Source organism: Oryzias melastigma, linkage group LG3 (assembly GCF_002922805.2).
Source record: "Oryzias melastigma strain HK-1 linkage group LG3, ASM292280v2, whole genome shotgun sequence".
Lineage (NCBI taxonomy): Eukaryota > Metazoa > Chordata > Actinopteri > Beloniformes > Adrianichthyidae > Oryzias > Oryzias melastigma.
In genome coordinates, this window is record NC_050514.1 from 11,272,835 (window position 1) to 11,283,411 (window position 10,577).

Here is a 10,577-nt window from a genome sequence, read left to right on the forward strand (position 1 = left end):
AAAAATGGTCAACAAATTAAGTTAATCAAAATTATTTTTATTGATATGAATCTAAAAATATTGCGATTGAAATTAATACATTTATTTAATTGAAACAAATTAATAATTGTCTTACCTAGGGATGTAAGAATTATTCTTAACAACAAATCATATCATAATTAGTGGTTGTAAATCAGATTCATAAACAATCTTGATTAATTTTCAACAATCCAATTCACTGACCTAAAATCTATACACCTATTCACCTCTAGACAAAACTTTCACCAGTGTGACTCAGAGATAAATACCTGGTACTTGACAGTGCATCTGAAGTTTTCCAGATTCCTTGCATTTCATGCAAGATAATAAATTGTAAATTAAATATGTACAAACAAGTAAACAAGAATTAATATCAAATCCATTTACATTTTTGTTTCACAAAGTTCAGCCCACCGTTGTTTTTTTTCCCCATCAAAATTATTGACATTTTACCACACTTAAGGTGACATGTTTGCAAAATTCAGTGTTTCGACTGTAATGATGGTTGATTATTTTTTACTGCTATCAACATCTGTTGTCCGCTGTGATGGTCATTTTTATGATATAGTGGAATAAACCCACTGCACCTCAATCTAAATGGTATTTTCCAACATCAGTCATAATTCATTCATTTCATTTTGAAACGATTTAAATGGTATAGGTCGATTTGATTAACAACTTGACTCAGGCAGATCGATCTGGTTAGACAAAGCGATTCAGCGATCTCTCGATACTTATATTTATTTTAGAAAAAAGTTAAACATAACTTGGCATCAAAGCAGTTTTTTTAAAAAACTTTTACTTTATGCATGTAAATAAGAAGATTGATGGATAGATGGAGGAAATTCTAAGAAATATTAAAATAGACCAGTCAACATTACCACTTAATCCACTGTGACAAGTATGTGTGAGAAATGTGAAATAATGAATGAATGAATGATCTGTATTGTCTTTTCTCATGCAAACAATGAAATTCTCGGAAAACACTCTGGTCCTGGTTTTTTATCACTATACAGATTGATTTGCTGCTGGTTTTGTCCCATCCAGTAAAGGCTCAACACTGGGGATATTTACAAAAACGAGAGCATAACAATTTGGATTCCAAAATCCAATAATTATCAGTTTTCCAAAATGCTGCCATTTTAATATAAATCTGTTGGCACCTATTTTTATTCCAAGCTTCTTCTAAAGCTTATTTGAGTCACTGATACTTCAAATTCAAGCACACCTGAGCAGCACTTCTGTGCTCATGTGTGTTAAGTTAAGATGTCCTCTCCTCCCCAGACATACAATCCAGTAAGCACAAAGACCGAAGGAAAGGCTCTCTGGACGTCAGATCCACAACATCTCGGGGGAGCGATGGTGAGAGTGAAGGGAGACAGATGACGGAAACTCTGGGCCTCTTGTCAGCTTAGAAGCCTTCCCTGTTGTCCGTTTGGGTTATGTGTTGATTGGATACGCGCATGCGCAATCTAGAATGTGGTTGGGAAAAGTGCCGCTTGCTTTGTTCTTGAATCCTACCCGTTCAGAGGGTTTATAATGTGCTTCTTTTCCTTTTTTTAAATCCTCACAGGGAGCTCACAAAGAAGACACTCCTCCATGGCCCGAATTCACTCCATGACTATAGAGGCTCCAATCACCAAGGTGGGTTTCATCGCTCCTGGCTTCCATCATATGATTATCACTTAGTACTGATATTTTCAGTCTTATGACTGAACTTCTGTGTTACAAAACTGCCAACAGTGCCATCAGCACTTCTTATACAGCTACGAGCAGCAAGCATTGAGGTCACGCACACCATTTCCACAGGAGATGGACTGATAAAATGCCACATTTTATGCACAAGACGGGAAAGCATGTTGGACCAGAATGACCTGCTGTTTCTGTGGTTGATGAAGTCTGCAAGCCAGGATACTCAGAAAAGGAGAAAGTCCCCAGGGATGGCTCATATGACACACTGCAGTTCTTCTGCTGTATCATTTGACTGTGCACCGAGTCCCTGTAGGCGTCATCCTCCTGAGAATAATGCACTGATATAACTGCTGGCACTGTTTGTGAGTGTGTGTGTGCACAAGCAAATTAGTGAGAACTTGTGTTCTTGCTCTTGTATGTTGACCTTGCCTTAGGTGTGCATTGTTACCGCCACCCCTGCCTCTTCTCCATTCAGTTTTAAGCAAAAAGGGTTGTAATGGGAGATGCTATTTCTGTATTTTAAAGATCTACTCCAATTAATTCGTGTTTTAGGTGTTTTAACATGTTCTTGTGGCATTTGTTTCACGTGATGGAGGACATATATGAAGAAAATTAAGCTTGTTACTGTGATGTACAAGTTTTACGGCAAGCCACCAGCTCCCTGCTCTGCTTCATTCTGGTGCATCTGCTTATAGACGACTAGATCCACATACGTCTTTGTTGTTCTCATCTGAGCTGTCTGAGTTCACTTAAAGAAAGTTTGAAATTTACATTTATTATCAGAAAAAGAACAAGCTTAAAGATTTTTTTTAATCTAAACCCCTCCCCAATAACAACAAAATGTATTTATAAAACATTGCATGAGTTTGCTAAAGACCCACTTCGATGAAAATCATCTTTTTGGTGTTTTTAACACAGCATTTTTCTCATGATGGTGGACATATAAAAGAAATTAAGCTTAAAATTTAATTTCTGAGTTCTTTTTTATTCAATTAGCTGTAAATTAATAGCAGATGGAAAAATGTTGTTGTAAAAAGTTACTATGAGGAGCCACAAGCTCCCTGCTCTGCCCCATTTTGATGCATCCACTTGTAGACAAATAAATCCATGTATATTTTTGTTTTCCTCGTCTAAGCTGGAATTTGGTATAAACTGTACAGCTGGATAGCTATAATATTGCTCACCATTTTTGTTGATTTGTTAATTTAGGTTGGGTTTGTGAGGGGCTGTAAGCTAGCGGGAGTGCACGTAAACACATGGATGATGGGAAGTGGGGGCAGGCTTACTCCTAGCTGACAGCCAAACCCACTACTCAGACCCAAATTTCTACTGAAGTACTGCTATGTGCAGAAACTATTTCTTCAAAGTTACGTGTGATTTTGGATTTTGGCTGAAATCAACATAATCATAATTAAAAGATCACTAGGAACGCTTTTACAGTAGATCACAAGAGGATTGAAGTGGAACTTTATACCTTTTTGATCATTTTTAGAACTGTATTTGAACAGGATATTAGGCTGTATTTAATTCATTTTAATCTAAAGTTAGGAGTTTTGGCTTTGTGGCACCTCTTGTTGAGTTATTTTTTCACAAAAAAAAAGAACAGACCAACAGTGACTAAAGTCCTGTTGCTTGATGTTTGATCCTTTGCCTTTTCTCTCCCTGAACTGTCTGAATTCCTCATTTTCATCACTAACAGGACCTCCTCAAATTCTCATTAAAGCAGAGGTTCTCTTTAATACAAAGCAACCTGGAAGGTTAAAAGCAGAGAAAAACACACTTTCCATCTTGCGATATGTCAAGTGCTATAATTTGTTTCCCATTAAGAGTAAAGGAAGCTGCACTGGAGTGTCATCAGATTTAAACCTTTGATAGTAGTTAGCTTATAAGTCACGGTAAAACTAAGGGTTTGCTTTCTTTCTCTCTTGGTTCTTTCTACAGAAGTGAAACATTTTTTGGCATTATTTTGTCTGGCCGGTGATCCTAAAAGAAAAATAATTCTGCAGAAAAGCTGGCAAGGTTGTCATCCATTAAATACGGCCCTTTTTTCCTTCTTCAAACATGCCTGCGGTGACTGTGGCTGAGCAGTCTTCAGAGATTGCATCCAAATTGCATTTGGTTTCTTAGCATGTAGCTTTGTGTACTTCGATGACCTTAACCCTCTCGGTCTTTCTTTCTGCCACCGAGTTATGCACTTTCATCTGAAATTTCACTCGATCCTTAAGATCGTTTTTTAAATTTTCTTTTGACAATTAGGTTTACAGGTTCAGTAACAGTCTTGCAAGTCACTAAAACTAAGTGGGAATAACGATATTTGGATTTAACATTATAATATACCCATAAAAAACACACAACAGCCATACAAATTTCATTACCAGCTAGTATAAAACATTGTTTTAATATGCATTTGCTGCAGGGACGCTTGTATGCCTGTTTAATTGAACAAATTATGCAGCTTTCCCAGGGGTGCTCAGCTTTATTTATGACCTTTTTGTCCCTAATTTTGCTTAAATGCTTAAGATTACAGAGGACAGAGTTTTTTATTTTTTGGACTTGATCCAGAGGCTTTGGGTCACCCAGAAATAGACACTGGCTTCATATTTGCATTTGATGACAATTTACTTTGAATTAGCAATTATCTGAGGAAATTATGGTCTTTTATGTGTTTATTGTTTTCTTAGTTCTTTATTTAATCTTAATTATGCTTTCTGTTCTTTCATTTGCAGGTAATAAACATCATTAATGCGGCGCAGGAGAGCAGTCCGATGCCTGTGGCAGAGGCCTTGGATCGAGTCCTGGAGATCCTGAGGACAACAGAGCTCTACTCCCCACAGCTAGGCACCAAGGATGAAGACCCCCACACAAATGACCTCGTGGGGGGGCTGATGACAGTAAGCAGCCTATGTTTTTTTTTTGTTGTTTTTTAGATCTAAAGATTCCTCAAAACAACTTCCTTCCATCATAATCAAACTGAACTGGTGGTAGTATAATAACGATGAAGATGTTTGGAAAGCCTGTGATCTTGTGGGCGGGATTCTCGCTCAGATTAGGGGGAAAGGGGACCGAAGAGACAACGACAGTTTAACAAGACAGTGTTGGTTAAAAACAAAAGTAGAAAAGAGTGCCAAGTTGGCAGTCTTGGCAGCAAACCCAGAGGAAGTGTTAGATTGTCCTTTGTGCTTCTGTAAGCTGGAGAGGAAAGCCCACCCTTTCTCCCCTCGCCGCCCCCCCGATCCTTCCCTCCCTCCCTCTCCGCACACGCTCCGAACACAGACACAGTCACACTCGCATGAACGTTTTCCTCTTGACTTCACAGGTCTGGAAACATCCTGTTCTTTGGATCAGATGAATAAGCACGGTCCGACAGAAACGAGTACGCTGCGGAGGCACAAAGGCCTGCGCAGAGGTGTTAGGCCAACACCGCAGACGCTTGCTTTGCACAAGATCAAAAAACAACAAAGCTGCCAGTAGTTTATCCGGGGTCATTTATGTACCGTCCTGTTTCGCGGAGCTCCTGACTGAAGTTGTGTTCTACCGAAGGCGGGTTTCAGTTTGTCGTGGAGACCAGTTGCTAGGTTTGAAGTCAGAAGACACAGCAAACGCCAAAAAGAAGAGCTGTTATCTTTGCAAAGAGAAATTCTTAAAATAGCTGCTGTGTACAGAGGCAGCACCACCATGAGACAATGCACGGGTCAAAGATGAGCCAGTCTCCTCTTCCTTTTTCACTTGTGGAGTAAACATTTCTTTCTGTGACACACACCCACACACTCCCAATCACACAGTTTATATAAAAAATCTGGTGTTGGCACGTAATCAATTAAAACATTGATTGATTTGTATTTTTAGACTCAAAAAATGGTTAAATAAACAGAATGTGAATAAAGTGTTAAAAAATTGAGAAAAATCTTATAAATCCTACTATATTTCATGCATTCTTACATATTATCCCTTGTGCTCTCTTATGGGGTCCAGATGCCCCCACCCTTATAATGATGTGTGATTCCTCCCATCACAAAGGTGGACAGGATTTTATGTCTGCCACATTGAAGATAAAAAAATCCTTGAAAAAACATATTCAGTGAGCTGTCCTGTGGGGTCCAGACGACCCCATTTTTAATGCAAACATGTTTATGATAGCACAAGGATTAAACATATATTTATTCACATAAACACACAAGAATGAACAAAAAATAGCATTAAAGTACCATAAAGTCATGACCATTCGTTGTCCCATTAGGCTTCCCTTTTTCTAATATATGTTTCAAAATTTTTTAGTTTGTATATATTTTTTTAAATTGTGTAACATTTGTATTAATTTTGATACCATATCCTTGTTATTCCACATCCTCACCCCACATACAGAAATGCACATAATTTTTCAAATTGTACACAATGTTGTTTGATTTCAAGTATTTATTATTATTTTTTTAGTTTTATAAATTATTTCCATTGTATTATACTTGACTATATCTTTAATCTTTATTCATTTTAATGTATAAAATAAAATGCTGATTTGTGACATAAATATATATATTTTTAATTTCAATAAAATAGTTATTTAATTTAAAAAATATATTTAAATTTGCCCCGATAAGTGGCAGTATTATCATGTGGATATTTAACATGGATCACTATGTTACCAAATATGCTTTAATGAATAAATCTAAGAGCATAAAAGGGTAAAAAGCACAGTTGTAATTAAACCTCCTGGGGGAATGAATGCTTTTTTTTGTATTTCATAGTAATCCAACCATGAGCTGTTAAAATATTTTTCCTTCAGACCAATTTCTTAATGGGTAGTCTGATTAAACCCAGCTGGTATGACTCAGTCCTAAGAGAGCGGGGTCATTATTCTGGGGTGGGTTTTTTTCCCCACTGATGAGCCCCATTTGCGATCACAGCTTGCAGCTATGCCTAGAGGAAGACAAACATCATTTTCAAACAATTTACTGTACATTAGCTAAGATGGGACCATAAATCACCACGATGTCATTTCTGACACAACCATTACATTTCATGCATCTGATAATTATTATTTGGACTCAGTATTGGTTTTGTTAGCATGCCAAATTCAGCAGTGGGGAAGTCATTTTCGGTGTCAACAAATAGAAGCCTCCAGAAAATGTCCGAACTGCAGATGGAAGAATATTTATTTAGATTTTTACTTGTCATTAATAAACATCTATGTTGTTTTAGCTTATTTTGATTAGATTCAGTCTTTTCAAATGCAGAAACAAACCGAGACGGGTCCGGAGCAATGATAGAATGATAGAAACACGCTGTTCTTTGCTGGGAAAATTTGGTCAAAACAAATGTCTGGAGCTGTAGCTCGTATTTTAATTATATTAAACCCGGCTCATGGCCAAGGCTGATCCGCCTTTTATTCAAATAGTGGCATGTCTTGTTTCACTCTGATCAGAAAACTTCATTAAATCAGAGATAAAGCAAAATGTCTCTACCAGATCTGTGCTTCTGGACAAACTTTCTTAAAGTCCCTTGCAGTTGGAAAAAATAAATGAGTAAAAGCTCGATCAGAAAGGTTTTTTTGTTTTTTTTAGTCTTTGTCATCCTCTAAATCTTTTTTCCTTTTTTTACAGGATGGTTTACGCAGACTGTCAGGAAATGAGTACATCCTCTCCACAAAGCGTGAGTTTATTTAGATTACTCACTAAAGACAAAAAAATACATGTCGGCTATGACTTGTTCATATAAAAATGTCAAAGAAGGAATTTCCCTTTTCATTTGAAATATTTTTTTCCTCTCGCCCACAGAACCTCACCACCTCCCCAGTCACCTGACGACCCCTCTGTCATTAAATGACATCCCGCCTCGCATTGCACAGACCATGGAGAACGAAGACTCCTGGGACTTTGATGTCTTTACCTTGGAGGCTGCAACAATGAAGCGGTGAGGCTAAAACCCAGCGAAAGGCTTTCTGAAGTTGTTTCACTGCGTAAGGATGGGTTGGGATGACTTTTTTCTCCTCTCATACTGAATCCTCCTCCAGGCCTCTGACCTACTTGGGCCTGAAGATTTTCTCTCGTTTTGGAGTCTGTGAGTTCCTAAACTGCCCTGAAGCCACTTTGCGCTCCTGGTTACAAGTGATTGAAGCTAACTACCACTCCAGTAACTCGTACCACAACTCCAGCCATGCGGCTGATGTGTTGCATGCAACTGCCTATTTTCTCTGCAAGGAAAGAGTCAAGGTAAAAATGACCAACAGTAATGCTGGTGCATAGCAACTGCCTTTCCAGTGCTTTAAATTGTCTTTACTTGACAGATTTAATTGCGTTACTAATTTAAGCAAACTTACTTACCTGGCTTGAGATTTCAGTATTTCTCCGAAGGTTAAATGGAATTGTTTTATTATAATAATTTAGCCATGTTAGATCATTTTTGTGAGTTTTGAGTGTGAAGTTGTCCTATCTCACCCCCACCCCACCCCAAGTGTGTCAGTGTTTCAGTAGCTTAAGCTCATTATCAAACTATCTATTTTTGAACTGCGCAGAGTGAGCACTTCATGGCTTAGCAGCCGACTTTGAGGTTACATTACTCAAGGTTAATGAATTCCAAGAAATCTAAAAATACTTTGGCACATATGTAAAAAAATATTTCTGCAAAAAACTTTTTTATAAAGTTTTATCTAAGTGCTGTGTTAATTTCTACCTGTTTTTTTTAATTAAATTGCAAATTTAATATTTAGAATTTTTTTTTCCTGACAGCAAAGTTTGGATCCCATTGATGAGGTGGCTGCCCTGATTGCCGCCACCGTTCACGATGTTGACCATCCAGGCCGCACCAACAGCTTCCTCTGTAACGCAGGAAGCGAGCTGGCCATCCTCTACAATGACACGGCTGTTCTAGAGAGCCACCACGCTGCACTGGCCTTCCAGATCACCACGAGAGATGACAAGTGTAACATTTTTAAAAACATAGAAAGGTAAGGCTTTCCTGGTGCACAGAAAATGTCAAGAAAAGGATCTTCCTCTTGCAATAATTTTACACAAAATTACAAAGTTCAGGGAAACAACTGTGTTGTTTTCACAGCTCTTATGCCTACAATCTAAATACTATATTCTATGTCCAAAGAAAAGCATAAAATGTCCCATAAAATATTTCAATTGCTTGTTTTTATTCAACCACATACATTTGATAGGTGAATTAGTAAAAAATATACTAAATTACTCTAAATTACTTTATGATTTTTGTAATATTTTACTCATATTTTGTACAAACATGTATTTTGTCTCATGACTTTTCAGAGTTCGTTTTTTTGCTATTTTCGTTATTCTAGAAATTAAGTTAAACTGACCAAATAACAGGAAATTTTTAGAGTAATTCAACAGACAAACTATTACTTTTGTAGCCATTTTTATCACCAAATTACCAAATTAACGAATTACCAAAAGTAAATGTTAGAAGTTGTATATTGATAAACTTCTGTAGTACTGTATATATATATATATATATATACAGTACTTTTGGTTTGTTTTAAAAGACAGAAAGATTTGTGAAATAAAGACATTTTTGACAAATTTTACCCAACAGAGCTTTTGCAAAGCTTCAGACAGAAGAGGAGCACTCAAAAAAATATGGAGTAAAACGGACCATAATCACCTAATGTCTGCAAATCTTTTCTCTTAACTCCTGAAGTAGCGTTACTGCATATGGTTGTATGAAGATTGCCTGACTGTTTGGAAAAACAGCTATAGTTTATAACACAGACCTGTAATTCTCATGAAACCAACTTGGACTTTTTTGTTTCTTTGTTTGTTTGTACTGTTTGAAATGGGAAAGTATTTACCCGGTGCACCTTTTTTTGTCTGAATTTGAACTTCAATTGTTGAGCTTTTTGGGAAACTTCTGATACTTGATATAAAACCCTGTTGTACATAATTTACACATTAAAATCAAGAGTTTAAGAAATTATTTTTGTAAGCATAATTTTTAATTCAAATGTTTTTTTTTTCATTTTATTTTATAGCCACAGATGTTCAGTATTGCGTATGACCGTGTGCATTTTCCCGATATAAGAACAACGTTGTGTGTTAGCGGTGGCAGGATGGTAATGTGATTTCAGTCCCAAAACAGAATAGCTCACATGTGCTGGTCCCCTCAGAGGGGGACGGGGAACAAAGCAGCCATTCATGGCTGCTGTCACTGCCGTCAGAAGAAGACTGTTCACATGGGTTTCCACACTATTTACCACACTGTCACTCCCTCCCACTCTCTTCTTTTTGCACTCCTCTTGCTGCCTTTCCCTCCCCGGCCCATCTGACTTATGTCCATTTCTCCCTCCCTCTTCTTCTCTCTCTAGGAACGAGTACCGAACACTGCGACAGGCCATCATAGACATGGTGCTCGCCACTGAGATGACCAAACACTTTGAGCACGTCAACAAATTCGTGAACAGCATCAACAAGCCGCTGGCTGCTCTGGAGGAGAACGGGGTGAGGGGGGCAGTAGAAATCAACCCAATGTTTTTATTTTTATTTAACCTTTATTTTACCAGGAAACCCCATTGAGATTAGATCTCTTTTTCAAGAGAGATCTGGGCTGAAAGGCATCAACACAAGACAATAAAACACAGTTTAAGCAATTATAATCGAAGAGAGAAGGAGAAAAAGTTGGTTTTGCAACAAAAACGTACAAACTTTTATTTAATTGAACTTTGTCTTGAAGCCAATTTCCAAAGAAATTGTTAAAAAACATACATATTACTACATATTTTCTGTCATTTGTAATTTTTGTAAATGAAAGTAAAAGGGAGGTCAATTTAAATTGGATTTGTTATGAAAAAATCTTAGATTTTTTTTTACTGTATCTCCCATCCCTAATGTAGACGAAAGTTTATTTTTCCCTGACTT

At 37.2% G+C, this 10,577-nt stretch overlaps 1 protein-coding gene across 1 annotated transcript in view; it reads left to right on the forward strand.

Moving 5' to 3' along the window:
• Positions 1-10,577, forward strand: part of pde8a (phosphodiesterase 8A) — a gene marked incomplete at its 5' end in the record, with an annotated part of 52,569 nt that overhangs the window by 38,073 nt on the left and 3,919 nt on the right. The window contains 8 exon segments of the mRNA XM_024295686.2: positions 1,303-1,380; positions 1,592-1,662; positions 4,437-4,601; positions 7,308-7,356; positions 7,482-7,617; positions 7,718-7,916; positions 8,433-8,650; positions 10,028-10,160. Coding sequence (XP_024151454.1) covers positions 1,303-1,380; positions 1,592-1,662; positions 4,437-4,601; positions 7,308-7,356; positions 7,482-7,617; positions 7,718-7,916; positions 8,433-8,650; positions 10,028-10,160 — 1,049 coding nt within the window.